At 39.0% G+C, this 16859-nt stretch overlaps 1 protein-coding gene across 4 annotated transcripts in view; it reads right to left on the bottom strand.

The window, feature by feature from the left end:
- The window catches only part of csrnp3 (cysteine-serine-rich nuclear protein 3), a 232378-nt gene that overhangs the window by 10973 nt on the left and 204546 nt on the right, over positions 1–16859 (bottom strand). For all 4 annotated transcript variants that reach the window (XM_072579508.1, XM_072579509.1, XM_072579507.1 and 1 more), the window contains one exon: positions 3237–3496. In XM_072579508.1, coding sequence (XP_072435609.1) covers positions 3237–3496 — 260 coding nt within the window. The remainder of the gene's footprint in view (positions 1–3236; positions 3497–16859) is intronic.

Below are 16859 nucleotides of genomic sequence, written 5' to 3' on the forward strand. Positions count from 1 at the left end.
TTCCCCTACACTTCACCTCTTCATCTAACACTACAGGCAATTTAGCATGGCCAATTCACCTAACCTGCACATTTTTGGACTGTGGGAGGAAACCGGAGCACCTAGAGGAAACCCACACAGACACGGGGAGAATGTGTAAACTCCACACAGTCATCGCCGGAGGTGGGAATTGAACCCAGGTCTCTGGTGCTGTGAGGCTGCAGTGCTAACCACTGTGCCAACCACTTGTGTCACTGTGCCGCCCATTATTTTGTTTCAAGTTATTTGTATCACTAAAGTGGAAAACCACTGTTTCTTAATCTTTCATGTTAATAATTTCATACAAATTATCCATATGAAATAGACTAAATGAGCACATGAGGTACAATTCTGACTTTGAGGCAATCCTGCAAGCTACCAATTATACATTTCACTTCTGAATCTTATTTCTATGCAATTCAATAGAAGCAATATATATATGTGTGAGGCATATAATGCACAGCTGATCTGATCTTTCAGTATTTTGCGACATCACTTAAAGTCAAATTCGCCACACACCTCCACCCAAGCCCAAGCCCAAGCCCCATGTGTGATCTATAAATGCCTAGGGTCCCAATTTAATGGCACAAGTGTGACAAAGTGGAATCCCATTTGCACACACCACAAAGTGTTCCCAACCTAAGGGTGGTTGGTGTCAGATATATAGACAAGAATGTGTAGCAATGAGACTGTATGGAAGCTTCAAGCGGGGCCCACTTTGTACAAGCCTGCTCTGATGGTAGAGTAGAAATGCTGCACAGAGCCAACTGAAACTTCTCTTTTCCATTTTTTTGCTGTCAATGAAGCAATTGCAAATATAGTAGAAAGTTGCCAATTCCCTACATCCTCTGATTGGAAAATCTCCTTTCCCCAGTTCCAGAATTTACGTTAATCAAAGACTAAGGCTTGGATTTTCCTACCCAAAGCAGGTAACACAAGTTGGAAAATTTCCTACCATGCCGTACCCAAATTGGTAGGAACTTCTCCAAATAGTTCAATCTGTGTTTCAGGGTGATGGTGGTTTTGAGGGGGTGGAGGAGGAGTGCAGAGTTGACTCAAATTGATTGTCAAAATGGGCTGGTTGGAAGTTCAATTTGGTTTTCCAGAACTAAAGCTATGGCCTTCTTAACTTCTGATTCTCATCTCTCTCACCCCATCAGCACACCCATTCCCTCTTTCATCTCCAGAGCTACATGTTCACTTAATGACAACACATGCCAAATTTTTCTTCTCCCATCCTCCACCCTTTCCACTGATAGCCTCCTTGTCAAATAATCCAGTATAATCAGGCATCATGAGTCATGTTGAAATCTAGTAAAATAAACATCTAAGTATATTTTAATAATTTTGTGACAGTTTAATAAAATGATAACTATTAAATTGCATCAACACTCAATCCCTTATAAAAACAGATTTGTATTCATAACCTCACATCAACTATCTACAGGGCAAACACAGGATGTTCCTGATGACCAGTGAGTCTAGAACCTGGACTCACAGTTCAAGGATACAAGATAGGTCATTTAGGACTGAGAGAAACAGAAATGTATTCAGCCAGAGAATGAATTCTCTGCCACAGAGAAAAAAAAAGAGGCTAAAATATTGAATGTTTTCAAGGAGAAGTTAAATAGATTTCTTAGTGCTAAAGGGATCAAAAAGGTATGTGAAGAAAGTGAGAACAGAAAACTGAGTTGGATGGCTAGCCAAGATCATATTAATTGGCAGAGTGGGCTTGAGCAGCTGAATGGGTTACTTCTGTTCCTATTTTATATGTTCTATAGCCAATCCTTTAAATATCTAATCCTGTTTGAGCTATCAATCTGAGAATACCATTCTCCCTTTTTAAAGGACCTCAGATTCTATCAGCTCCATGAAAATTAGGGCCTAAATCTTCACAACCTATTGTTTTCTTCTGAAAAATGGGTACTATCTTAATGAAAAAGCATTTGGCAACCCTTTGTCCATTATTTATAACACACATCACATGAATCATGTCAAAAATCTTGTCACTTGAATATAGGCTGACTTTTACTATTCTGCTAGTAAAATACCATTCGTAAAGGCAGTGAAAATCTAAGCTAGGAACATTAGTATATTTGAATGTTCAAATTACTGCTTAAAATTAAATTCAAATGCCCAGTCTGATGGCATTCCTATTAGGTATACTGTTTGTATACTGTAATGCAACATTTACATTTAATCTGGCACAACCTAAACAGATGATTTTTCAAAACCACATCATAGAAATTCACAGATCTCCAACGATGCAATGTCATCGCAGCTCCATGGGATTTATGCCCACCATACCTAAAAACATCCATCCATTCAGAAATCCTGAGGCCAGCTCATTTCAGTAACACTATTGGAATAAAAAGTGTAAATTCAATCCACTAGAGTTCACATACAAGGCAATAGAATCTCTTGGAAGGTATGCAGGAACAGATAGTTTCTAGAGACTAATATGAATGTGCTTCAATTTCACTTTAGAGAACATGGAGATACTGTGTTTGGACTACAAGGGAAGAAGCTATCACATGCACCTACATGAGGAATCTGAAAAGAAGGATTTGTATAGTTGTAACTTGTTTATTGACCTAATTGGTCAGCAATGTGTATTTGCAGATGCATAAAAATGACTGCAGGCCATATAACTTAATCCTCGAGTTCTGTTAATCTATACTCAAGAAGTAAGGCTCGACACTGCAAATAAAATGCACATATAGAAAAAAAATTGAAGCCTTTGCAATTCATACGTTTTGAGTAATTCAAAGAATCTGATTTAATGGCCAGGATGTGAGGCCATGGAATTAACTTCAGGAACTAGTTGTGGTAAAAACCTTCATGGGAAATTTCCTGAGCTTCTCCTATTTCAGCACCATAAATTCTGACAGAAATTTTATTGGTATCTTGCACATAATATATTTTGCATCAGGAAGTTTCTTAGTGGAACACTGGATACATCAACCCTCTCAGGCATTCCTGTCATACATATTTGTAATTGCTGACTTAGAACTTTCCCTAATCAGGGCTTATAGGGTTACCATTATCAATCAGGATCAAAATTGAAATTAATTAAGAAACCACCTCTGGTCAAACTAACAAATAATACTTTGAAATTTAAAAAATATAACTTCCACTAAAGTGCAGCCTGAAGATCATATTCACCACTGTTAGTTGCAAATGGTTTGGAGTAGGGTATACAAAGAGAATTTATTTACCTTCAATTTCAGTGAGTTGAGCTTTTCCTCTTTTAGATGCTCTTTCAGCATCTCTCCATGGACTCTCTCTTGCTCCAAGGCAAATTCTCCAAGCGTGTACTGGCGTACGCATTTGTGCCGATTGGACATACCCAGAGTGCTGCCACCCTGACTGGGGACACTGGTGAAACCTTGTCGCCGTGTGAAGTAATAGACAGTCACATAGTCAAAGCGAACATTTTTTATCCTCATCCGCTTCTCCCTTTTCAGGATTGATGATGCTACAGATTTAAACAAAACAATAAATTGGTTAGATATTGCGCTGTACACACTAATGGGATTTCTAAAGATGTACCATCGCAATCACTGGATGGAAAAAGATTTGATGCAAATCTGGCATATTTAAGTCTGTTGGCAAACTTCATTACATTTAAAAATTTAGCAAGGGGGTGGTGGCACGATTATAAAACAGCAGTTATTGTATATTTGGTGTATATATTTACTGATTTTTAATGGAGAAACATATCTACCATGCTGTATTGAACTATACAGATCACTCAACAATGGCCCAGCGGTATTACTGCTAGACTATTTACTCACAAACTCTGGGGACCCAGCTCAAATCTCATTGGAGCAAGTGATAGAATTTATATTCAATAAAGAAAAAATCTGGTATTAAGAATCTACTGATGGCCACGAAATCACTATTGATGGTCAGAAAAACGCATTTAGTTCACCAGTGACCTTTAGGGAAGGAAACCTACCACCCTCACCTGGTCTGGCTTACATGTGCCTCCAGACCAACAACAATGTTGACTCTCAACTGCCCTCTGAAATGGCTTCACAATCCACTCAGTTAATTCAATTGCTACAAAGTCTCAACAAAGAAATAAAACTTGACAGACCACCCATCATCGATTTAGGCACTGGAAAAGACAACGGAAGAAACAGCCCTGTTAACCCTGCAAAGTCCTCCACACTAACTTGTGGGGGCTACTGCCAAATTCAGAAGTATTCTCTCACATAATGGCAAGCAACAGCCTGACATAGTCACACTCATGGAATCATACCTTACAGTCCTTAGTGGCATCACTATCGCTGGATATATCCTGAACCATCAGGCAGGACAGAACCAGCTGAAGTGGTGGCACAGTGATATAGTTGGGAGGGAGCTGCCCAGGAAGTCCTCAATGTTAACTCCAGACCCCATGAAGTCTCACAGCTTCAGGTTAAACATGGGCAAGGAAACTTCCTGATTATAATGTACCATCCTTCCTAGCTGGTAAATCAGTACTCCTCCATGTTGAACAATGCTTGGAGGAAGCATTGTGGGCAGCAAGGGTACAAAATGGATCTCAATATTTGCCATCAAGAGTGGCTTGAAAGGAACACTACTGCTCAAGCTGGTCGGCTCCTAAAGTACACAACTGCTAGACTGGGGGTCTGTCACCAGAAGTGCTACCAAGCAGCACCTGCTCAGCAACCCCCAGGTTGGGTTCTACCATGGCCACTCGATTCCTGATCTAATTGTAGTCTTGGGTCAGGCATGGCAAAAGAGCTAAAGGTGAGGTGAGAGTGATAGCCCTTGACATCAAGGCTGTATTCGATTGAGTGTTGCATCCATGAGCCCCAGCAAAACTGGTATCAATGTGTATCAGAGGGCAAACTCTCCACTGGTTGGAGTCATATCTGGGTCAAAGGAAGATGGTTCTGATTGTTGGAGTCAGTCAGCTTAGCTCCAGGACATCTCAGCAGGACTTCCTTAGAGTAGAGTCGAGTCCTAGGCCCAACCATCTTCAGTTGCTTCATCAATGATGCTCCCTCCATCAGAAGGTCAGAAATGGAGATGATCGCACAATGGTCAGCACCATTTGTGACTCCTCAAATTTTTAAGCAGTCCCTGTTTAAATGCAATCAGAATAATATCCAGACTTAGCCTGATAAGTGGCAAGTAACATTTGTGCCACACAGAGGTCAGACAATGACCATCACGAGTAAGAGATAGTCTAACCACCGCCCCTTGACGTTCAACGGTGTAACCATCACTGAATCCCCCACTATCAACAACCTTGGGGTTGCTATTGACCAGAAACTCAACTGGACTCATCATACAAAAACTTTGGCTGCAGGAGCAGGTCAGTGACTAGGAATATTGTGGTGAGAAACTCACCTCCTGACTCCCCAAAGCCTTTCCACTATCTACAAGGCGCAAGTCAGGAGTTTGACGGAATGCTCCCCCCATTTGTCTGCACGAATGCAGCTCCAACAACACTCAAGAAACTTGACCATCGAGGACAAAACAGCCTGCATCATTGGCACCACATCCCCTCCCTCCACCACCTCTGCTCAGTAGCAGCAGTCTGTATTATCTACAAGATGGACTGCAGAAATTCAAAGATCCTTAGACGGCACCTTCCAAACCCACAACCACTTTCCCCGAGAATGATGAGAGCAGCAGATATATGGAACATCGCCACCTGCAAGTTGTTTCTTCACTGTTACTGGGTCAAAATCCTGAAATTTGCTCCTAAAGGGCATTATGAATGAATCTTCAGCAGGTGGATTGCAGTGATCAAGAAGGCAGCTCACCTTCTCAAGGGCAGCTAGGGACAGACAATAAAATGCTGGCCAGCTAGCAATACCATGCCCCACAAATGAACAAGAAAAGGATATCTCTCAGCAGTGAGTTTAACTTGAGTGTCACCATACCTTAGGGAAGGGAGATATTGAGAAGGAGAGTCCTTCATGATAACCTCAGCCAATGCAGGAATTGAACGCACACTGTTGACATCACTCTGCACTGCAAACCAGACATGCACCCAACTGAGCTAAACAACCATCTTGCTCTATATACTTTGTGTAGCTTTTTTGGAATGCCAACAATAGTTCCATGGATGCACTAGCTCTTAAATAGTCTTTAAAAAGAGCTTGTTCTATAACATTTACAACACCTTTATAGTTTCAAAGTTTTGCAAGTGCAGAAATAGCACAGGTTCACAGATCACCTTTACCCTGCTTACGATGATCTGGTTGGGTAGTTACGTGAAGTGAACTTCAAGTTAATAACAACAGTTGTAGCAATTATATGTTTCTAATTTTCAACTTCTAAATGTTGTACTGCACCACCAGGATCATCATCTACTGGCTCTATATGTTCTCTACTAATATTTATATTCAATCTCAATGTCAGTCCTAGCTTCCTTAGAAACTAGAAGGGTCAGTTTCTTTGCCTCCCTTTCCAATTAAGATCTCACTTGAAAAATGTACAAGCTTTGAACCCACAGATTCCATCACAAGAATTTATTTGCTTTGAGTCCTGCTACATGACGATGATAATGAATCTTTAGAGCATTTGCAATATGACGACAAGATTGTGAATTGTTTTCAATTGTAAGTTAGTAAGGCCTAGGTGTACACGACTCTAATCCTGCTGATATGGAACACTACATTTGTCTGTATCAAAACAGTGTTTGTCAAACACAGGCACAATCATTCATCACTTTACTGACAGTAATTTATTTTTATTCATAGTGCTTACCCTCACCTAAAACAAAGACCGTTCTCCCAATTAATATGTCATTTATGAAGCAATGGCATAAACACTGATTTTATGGGGCAGCACTAGTAACGAGAATCCAAGTAAACGTAGAATCTCGAAATAAAAATTCACCACTTTAAGAATGCGGCTGATTTGTAATCTAATTTATCAGTTTTTCATTAATTTCACATATTTATCTTATGGAGTAATCTATTGTGCATCAGTTCATAAAAGCTTTCTGCAAACTTAGGTATATTGTAACTTCTGGACTAAATTCATCCATCATTCTAGTTATCACTTTAAAGTACAAAAACATTGATAAGAGATGACTTGGTTCCCATACTAAAATCATATTTTGAAAAATGTTATCAGTAAAAGTACTCAGTCTATAAACATTTCTATGATGAATTAGATAATAATCATGCAATTCTGTAATGCTCTACTCCTGCAGATAGCATGCAACTAATGCAAAGGAATTCTGTAAAAAAATCTATATAGACTGATATATGCTTTGATTATTCAGTAATTAGAGTATTGTTTCTACTCACTGTGATTGCATTGATGTTATCCACAAAAATTATATTCAGATCCATTTTGCTAATGTATGGGTGTAGGAATTTTGCACCTGTTTCACAGAATGTAGCTACTTGAAGTGAATAAATACTTAAAAATTTTGATCTTACCTTGAAATTCATCCTAAAATTTAACTTGTAAGGTGAAGCTCTCCATCTTATAGGAAGAAGGGCTTATGCCCGAAACGTCGTTTCTCCTGTTCCTTGGATGCTGCCTGACCTGCTGCGCTTTTCCAGCAACCCATTTTCAGCTCTCCATCTTATACACTGTTATCAAAACTATCAGGGACTTTGATCTTTTTTAATACTACAGAGTTGAATTATTCCCTTAGGAAACTTGAATTTAAATCGCAATATTGACTACCAGTCACACCTAGAGAAATACCATTATGAGGCTGGTAGGTTGATATAATATTACACAAAAAAAAAGAAAATTGGACTACTGCTCCACAGAAATGAGTTCAAATCCTACAGTAGCAGCTGAGAAATTTACATTCAATAAAACAGATAATGTTGTGAAACTTATCTTGTTCACTTAGGTACTTCAGGGAAGGAAATCTGCTGACTAGATCTGCCCTGACCTTCACGTGACACCAAATGAACAGCAATGTCTTGACTTTTAACTGCCCTCTGAGATGGTTTCATAAGCCACTTGCTTTTATGAACCTACCATATGGGAGTCAAAAGACAGTAGCCTTGATCTTGAAATGCTGACCCACTAATGATATTACAATTGCCAGAAAAGTTTAAGCTTTCAGTTGGCAAATATTTGGCATCTGGCCCCATTCAAGAAAGTCCCAGCTTGAGCTACAGACAGAAACTTCTAAGGCTCCTGATTTACTTACCTCAATAGTTAGAAAATATTAGAGGGATTAAAACCTGCAGTAACTCCCTGTCAGTTATAAAACTGACCCGCTAACAAGTCAATGGACCATCAGCCACTCATATTGGCCACCCCCACCCTACACGCTACCTGGTCACCTGGCGGACCAATACCCACTGCCTGCCTCCCGCTGAACTCAGAAACAGTTTCTCAACATCTCTCCCTTCACCCACATACGTGCCACTCATGCCTATCTGCCATCTTACTAGTTTACCGACCTGCACGTCCTTAGCCATCTGCTATTCTACCTTCATCACTTACATTTCCACGTGTTCCTTTTGTAGCTGTCAAGGTGGTTTTGGGGCCATTAAAGCTAGAATTCAGCAGATACTGTTTTCAAGCAGACATAGGTCTGATTTCTGCAAAGTTGATAGAATGGTTTCCTAGATTATTTTTATTATGAAGGCTCCTGCCCTGGACATCTGCTTGAAAAGCTTCTCAATAGATAAATGATCAGCCTTTTCTCTGAGCTTTATCAGAAATAGGGATTCTGACTCAGACTCAGATTTGGGCAATTAAACGTAAACAGATAAGCTGGAATTGACTTAGGTAGCAAAAATGACAAAGGCTGCCTAGTTGACCTGCAATGTCCACCTCATTAATGTAGGAGGACTTCCAAAAACATTTGAAGATCTGTCCTATTGATGAATCAGTATTTTCCATGTTGAACACCACTTTGAAGAAGCACTGAGAATGACAAGGGCTTGAATCAGAATGGACCCTGGTAGTGGTCTTCAATGTTCATCAACAGAAGTGGCTTGGTAGCACAATTGGTGACTGAGCTGGCTGAGTCCTGAATGACATAACTCACAAATTGAACTTACAATCATGCGGTGAAAGGAACCTTACAAGTGACGAAAAAAATTGACCGTGCTATCACCAATCCACCTATATGGTGCATCCATGTATGACAGTATTTGTAAGGAACAATCTCTTTGTGAGGACAAAATTCCACCTTCACACTGAGGATGCCCTCCAATATCTTGTGACTCTATCACAGTGTTAAATGGATAAAGTTAAAAATCACACAACACCTGGTTATAATCCAACAGGTTTATTTGGAAGCACTAGCTTTCGGAGTGCTGCTCCGAATCATCTGATGAAGAAGCAGTGCTCCGAAAGCTAGTGCTTCCAAATAAATATATTGGACTATAACCTGGTATTGTATGGTTTTTAACTTTGTACACCCAAGTCCAACACCAGCTCCTCTAAATCAGTGTTAAATGGGATAGATTTAGAACAGATCCAGTAAGTCAAAACTATGCATCTGCGGGGTAATGTGGGCCATCAGCAGTATCAGAATTATATTAGACTGCAATCTGTGATCTCTAATCAATCACTTACCCTTACCTTCAGGTTAGGAATCAGCCCTTGTTCAATGAGGAATGCCAAATGACATCCCACGAGCAGCACGAGGCCTACTTAAAAATAAAACGCCATCGGGGTGAAACTGCAATATAGGAATACCTGCATGCCAAACAGTGGAAGCAGAATGGGACAGAACAAAGCCATCACAAAACCAATAGATCAGTTAGTGTAGCCCTTCTACTCTAGACACAAATGATTATGGACAACTAAACTACTAATACATCAATAGTTATACGCCCTGACAACATTCAGTCATGGCGCTCAGGTTTTGTTCTCCATATGTAGTCTCATTTAGCCAAACTGTTCTGATACAACTGCTACTCTGGCATCTACCTGGCAATGGAGGAAACCACTCAGGTATATCCTGTTCACAAGAAACAGGGCTTACTGAACCTGAGCAATTACTATTCCATCAATCTGCACTCAATCATCAGAAGAGTGATGGAAGTTGTTGATAGTAGCATTTAGGTTTGAGCGGAGATGAATTCCAGAAAAGAAGGACAAATTATTGAATTTGACAGAATGTGGCATCAAGGGACATGGTAAATTGAAGGGAATGGAGATCAGAGGAAAGAAATTGCTGGTTGATGAGATTGTTGGAGGCCAATTGTCTCAGTTCAGGTTATCACTGTTGAGTTCCTCAGGCACTACTTATGCATGGTTGTCTTTGTAGATATAGCTTGTTCAGGAAATGCATTATTGAGATGATTCTTGAATCACTCTCTCAAAAGGACAAATCACTCTGAACTCAGGAAGTGGGTTTTCCTTCAGAGATGAGTGTTCATCCAGACAGCTTGTTCTAACCAAGCTTTTCTCCAACTCAGCTTATTCTGAACAGACTTTCCTTCAAATAAATCAAACTAAACAAACTCTCCAAGCCAAACACTTAAATATAGTCCCAGCAAGTGTCTACAGCAAAGCAAGGAGTCATGTGATTTACAGCAAGCCTTGTTAAAAAGTTTAAATCCACATGAACTTTTAATTCACTTTTTGAAGAAGCCACTTCAGGAATTTCAAAACAGCTTGAAACAATCCATTTTCCACAATCCATTAAAACTTGAGATCTCCAAGCAATAATAAATATAAAGTTGGATATTTAGAGAGAAAATCAGGCATCCTCATTGTTTTTCTAAAAATGAAAAAAAAAATTCTTTCCCAGAGACACAGAAAAGTTAGTTCCATTTATGTTCGGTTCAAAGAACTACTATTGGGGTTGACCCCTAAAATGTAGCCACAGGAACCCTTAACAAAGTTAAGTGTCTGGTAAAGCTGACATCTGATATATTGGAGACAGTCAGTATGAACATTATGGATACATCTACAACTGTCTCAGTTTGCTAATCAGACTTAACCCACATTTTTTTTAACCAAATTCTTTTCAGTGAGCAGAGGTAAATAGAATTTTAAATCAACTTACATTACTTAGAGAAATCAGAGTACTTTCAGATGGACATCTGTACTGGAACTACCCTATCAATTTTACTCAATCATATAATGTGCAAATCCACTTTTATATCTTTGAAAATGATGTCAGAGTTCATATATTTACCTGAAGTACGCATTTTACAGTAATTTCTCTTTTACAATGCTGTAAATTCTACTGAATACGAAAATGCAGTGTAAAAAATCCCTTTCCCAAATACAGTACTATAATCCTGAATATCTACTTAACCTAACATTTCATAGTAACTGAATAGCAACCCATTATTTCATAATTAAGTCAAGTGCTAGGCTGGTTGGCCTGTTTGTGCTCCTAATTCACACGTTTGTATGTTCTTGGGTGCTGAATGCCTACGGTGTGCAGCTCAACACACGGCTTAATGCTGCAATTTTGCAGCGAATTAGAAGATTAGAAGCATATTGATTCATTCAGTGCAATGTGTCTCTTTCACTACATTTATGCTTTGCACAAAATAAAATGCCAAGTACAGTGTTCAACATCTTTTGAACAAGTAAAATCATGGAATCCTAAAGATCTGCCAAATCAGGAATAATAGCAGAGCTGGGTGTACCTCAGGATATACATACTTTGAAATACTTCTACAGCTACATGGAAGGAAAAGAAACATGTCAAAATATTGATTACAACCAATGTAAAATATCTGGTTTCTCAACAAAAAGTCTATCCAAGCTACACCAAGTATTAAAAATATGTTCTAAGATTATGATAAAGGGTATTGTAAATCTTGAGTTTCTAACTAACAAATTCAAAGTTCACTCTTCCTAAAACTACGGCTGGACACTGCTTCAGATCTAAGCATCAGCTAATTCAATAGAAGTTGGTCAGTAACTTGTCAATTTAAAAAATCACACAGCACCAGGTTAAAGTCCAACAGGTTTATTTGGAAGCACTAGCTTTTGGAGCACTGCTCCTTCATTGACTATAACAATAGACAATAGACAATAGGTGCAGGAGTAGGCCATTCTGCCCTTCGAGCCTGCACCACCATTCAATATGATCATGGCTGATCATCCTTAATCAGTATCCTGTTCCTGCCTTATCACCATAACCCTTGGTTCCACTATCCTGGAGAGCTCTATCCAACTCTTTCTTAAATGAATCCAGAGACTGGGCCTCCACTGCCCTCTGGGGCACAGCATTCCACACAGCCACCACTCTCTGGGTGAAGAAGTTTCTCCTCATTTCTGTCCTAAATGGTCTATCCTGTATTTTTAACCTGGTGTTGTATGATTTTTAACTTTGTACATCCCAACCAGACACCAGCATCTCCAAGTCTTGTCAATTTTATCTTATTATCGACAGCATTAATACCTTATTTTTGTCGATATCACAGCAGGGATTAACAATTTCACTTACAAGAAAAATCCAAGTGCATATACCAGAAACCATTGCAAAATGAACATCTAGTTAAGAATTCAATGTTGCTGTTAGCATTACAGCTTCTCAGGTATTAACAAGTGGCCAAATGTAACCCACACCATACTTCCACCAAGTTTATTTAGACACCGATTTTATAAATAATCAAATTCCATTGTTTTTTTTCCTTCAAGTATATCTTAAACATTGTGTCTCAGGACTGGAGTTATTATAAACTGATACAATGTGGAGCAGTCTCAATGAGCCATACAGCCATGTCTGATGCTATTTCTGTTCTTCTGAAGGCCATACTGAATATAAAACATGAATGCACTGTAAACTTTATGTCTAGTTTTATGACAAAATACTAGAAAGTTCATACCAGCCAGGATTACTATCTTGTTTGAAAGATGAAAGCCAAATTCTTTTGAAATAATACTTGTGGCTTTTTAATTGGCAATGTGCCAACCTCAAATGCATGACCTTCTGCCAGGTTTGGGTCAACTGCCATCAGGAGCAGCTGTTAACAACATGAAACAGCTTGAGGAGTACTTTCTCAGAACGCAAATTTCAGTTCTTTTCCACTGAGAAAATAGAAATACTGTGCAGCAGTTCCTAGCCTCAGCCATGAGCCATTTTCCTGGAGGTAGAATGACTAAGCAACACAAGATAGAAGGGGAGTGCATGTATACAGGGAAGCAAAGTTACCTATCCCAGAGCAAGTTGGAAGTAACTAATCGACGGTATTCTAAACCTAGTTAGGACCAACTGGAATCTACAAGTTGGGTTCTGAAGCAGGCAGTAACAGAGCAGCTCCCTGTGGGACATCCTTCTTACACCATTTCAGGGAGGCTTTAAAACTTCTCCATAAGGCTTAGCCTGGCCTCATAATGCACCCTATAAGGATCCCCCAACCCCCACCACTATCATGGCAGCTTGGCTGCTGTGCCTATTTTTTTGTTTGACATCTTAAAGAAATTACAGAGAGGCACCTCCATCTATTATTTATTAATTCATGGGATGTGGATGTCACTCACTTGATCAACATCTATGACACATCAACCCTAAAGGCGCTTAAGAAGGTGACTCTGAGCCCTTTCTCAGTGTTGTGTGTAAAGACAGCCTGCAACTTCTTCAATGCTGGAGGTGTAATAGGAGGCCCATTCACTGTCCTTAACTGGGTAGTGGGCCCTGCACTCTACCCACTTAATGTCTAACACAGAGAAAATAATACTGGGTGACCAATTCCCATTTGAGGCTGACTTTGCTGTTCTAAACCCTATGGAAATATTCCACCTCAGTTGTCTATTCTATTCTACATTAGGGTTTCATATAGTCAGAAATAACTTTTTAGAAAATACTATAACGTCAACAGGATTGTCTCATACATCATAAGACAAACTCTTAAAAAGTCAAAATACTTGGTACCAAAGTCATTTCCTCAAGCATAATTCAACGTGATTGCCAAGTAGTTGATTTTTAACTACCCCTGAAATGGCCTAGCAAGTTGTTCAGATAAAGGTCTTGCTCGTGATGCTCACATTCCACCCAGAAAAGAATGAAAAAAAGATTGAAGGGTGCTTTATAAATTTCACTGGTATGATAATCTCTATGTCATTGCTTTTTACAAAAAAAATACATTAATGCACCTCAAGATGCTTTAGCAAGAATATTTTTTAACAAACTTATCTATTAATTGGATGTGATCATGGACCGATCGGAGATGGAATGGTCCAATGCTAGGTTTCCCTCTCAAATGTCCATGAATCTTCAAAATATAATGATTGCAGAACTAAAAGTTCAACAGCTGCCTGTGTCAGGCAACATAAGCAGAAAATTTATCATTAAATTAATTTGTATGTATCACTCTGGTCAATAATTTCTTTTGTTGGATTGTAAGTACTTATGTTTTCTATCAACATACCTATACACAAATATATGTATAAATAACAGATACGTTTACTAGTTTTGAGAGTATTTGATTTTTGGCCTACTGTTTCTAGATATATTTTTTAATGATTTTAAGAATTTAAACATAACATTCCCATTACACAAGTGCTAGTGAATGACATGTCCAAACAACGAATCCAATCATCTCCCCTTGATATTCAATGGAACGATCATTACTGAATACCCTACCATCAACATTCATGGATGAGAAACTTGACCAACCATAAAAATGCTTTGATTACAAGAGCAGGTATCTCACTTATTAACTCCCAAGTCTGTCCACCATCTACAAGACAGAAGCCAGGACTGTAATGCATTATTCTCCAATGGCCAGAACAAATGTAGATCCAACAACATTCAAGATGCCCAATACCACCCAGGAAAATGTAACCTGCTAGTTTAGCATTCTATCCACCACCTTAAACATTCATCACCCGGCCCCAAGGATTGGTACAGGTAAACATAAAATTACCCTTTATGCAGATGATGTTCTTCTATTCCTCAGTAATCCTCTGATGTCTGTACCTCGCCTAATTCAAGTTATTAATACATTTAGCGCATTCTCAGGCTATAAAATTAATTTTTCAAAATCGGAGGCTATGCCAATGGGTGGCCTTTCTATGATATCCCACTTAGTGGACGGATCCCTTTTTCCCTTTCGTTGGTCCCTGGAGGACTTCTTATATTTAGGCATTTTTATTACCCCAGTATTTGGTCAGTTGTATAAGGCTAATTTTGTGCATTTACTGGAAGGGATAAGGCAGGACCTCCAGCGATGGAGAGACCTTCCAATTTCCTGGTTGGGTAGAATAGCACTAATTAAAATGAATATCCTGCCCCGTCTCCTATATCCTACGAGAATGCTTCTGGTGATGCTACCGAGGATGGCTCTACGTAAATTATATGGCCGGCTGGGTTCCTTTATCTGGAATCATAGACTGCCCCTCATTAAGCTGAAGAAGCTACAGCTTCCACAGACAAGGGGAGGATTGGACTTCCCAGATTTTAGGAAATATCAGTTAAGTTCCCTATTAAGTTACATAGCTGATTGGGTCTTGTCTGATCCACAATCAATCTGGTTGGAAATCGAGGCCTCTCAAGTAAAATACCCACTCATTAACCTTGTATTTTCAGACAAGAGGAAAATCATTACAGATCACTGTAAAAACCCTATAATACTAAACACAATTAAGGCTTGAAATATAATGCGGCAAAATAAGGGTAATTCACGTAAAACATCCCCCAATGCACCGATAGTGGGAGCATGGGGATTCCAACCAGGGTTTACAGATGTCACTTTTAAACTCTGGAGATCCAGGGGTATCTCATGTCTAGGGGACCTATTTAAAGATGGGTCCTGATGTCTTTTGAACAGCTGCGTCAGAAATTCAGATTACCTAATGGAGACATCTTTCGATACTTCCAAATTCAAGACTATATACAGAAGAAGACTACGTTATTAGATAGTCTTTATAAATCAGATAGAGAATGTAGTGTCCTACGACCAGTGGGGGTATCTTCCGTCAGTACTATTTATCATTTACTACATGATGAAGTATCGGGAGATATGGATAATCTGCTTAAAACATGGGATCAGGATTTTGGACTAGAAATCTCTATAGAAACATGGAATGATATTTGGGAAAACGCTAGAAGAATTACTATCTGTAACAGAACCCAGGCTATCCAGCTGAAGATACTTCAGAGGGCCCATATAGCACCGGTTCGATTGGCAAAATTTAAGGCAGGAGCATCTCCAATGTGTCCGAAATGTAAAATAGAGGTGGGCACTCTTGTACATTGCCTATGGACCTGTCATAAGATCCGTAGATATTGAACTAAAGTAGCAAGTACCCTGACAGAAATTTTAGCAACGGAAATTAAAGTGGACCCTGTATGTCTCCTTTTGGGTTTTTCGAACTTTCCCTCTCTGGACATGTACAGGAAGAGACTATTTTCTATTCTCTCTTTCTATGCAAGGAAAAATATTTTGGTGAACTGGGTGGCTGAGGGCCCCCCTGGACTTTCAAATTGGCACAGATTAATTATGGAATGTATTCCCCTTGACTTCCTTACAAATATGGTGCACCGAAAGACCGAATTATTTTATAAAATATGGCAGCCCTTCTTGAATTACATAAACACAGATATTTCGGCTATCCTAACAAGGGCTTTTATTTAATTGAGATTACAAACCTGGCTGGTCCGGGGCCCCTTAGGAGAGGAATCCTGCACGAATACGGGTTTTATTACATCTGATGTTAACACATTCCGAGCATGTAAGAGATTTAAATATACACTCTGGTTAGATTAGTAGACAGTTGAGTTTTGTTTTTTCTTTTTCGATATTTTTTTCTTTTGTTAAATTTTGGCTATTTTATATTTGATTTAATTGTATATCAATGTTTGTATGAGAGTTTTGTTTATTTTTGTAAACTTGTTAAAATGTTAAATTTCTGATAAAAATATCTATATAAAAAAATTCATCACCACTACCTTAAAATGGCACACTACC

This window comes from Chiloscyllium punctatum, chromosome 10, assembly GCF_047496795.1.
Source record: "Chiloscyllium punctatum isolate Juve2018m chromosome 10, sChiPun1.3, whole genome shotgun sequence".
Classification (NCBI taxonomy): Eukaryota; Metazoa; Chordata; class Chondrichthyes; order Orectolobiformes; family Hemiscylliidae; genus Chiloscyllium; species Chiloscyllium punctatum.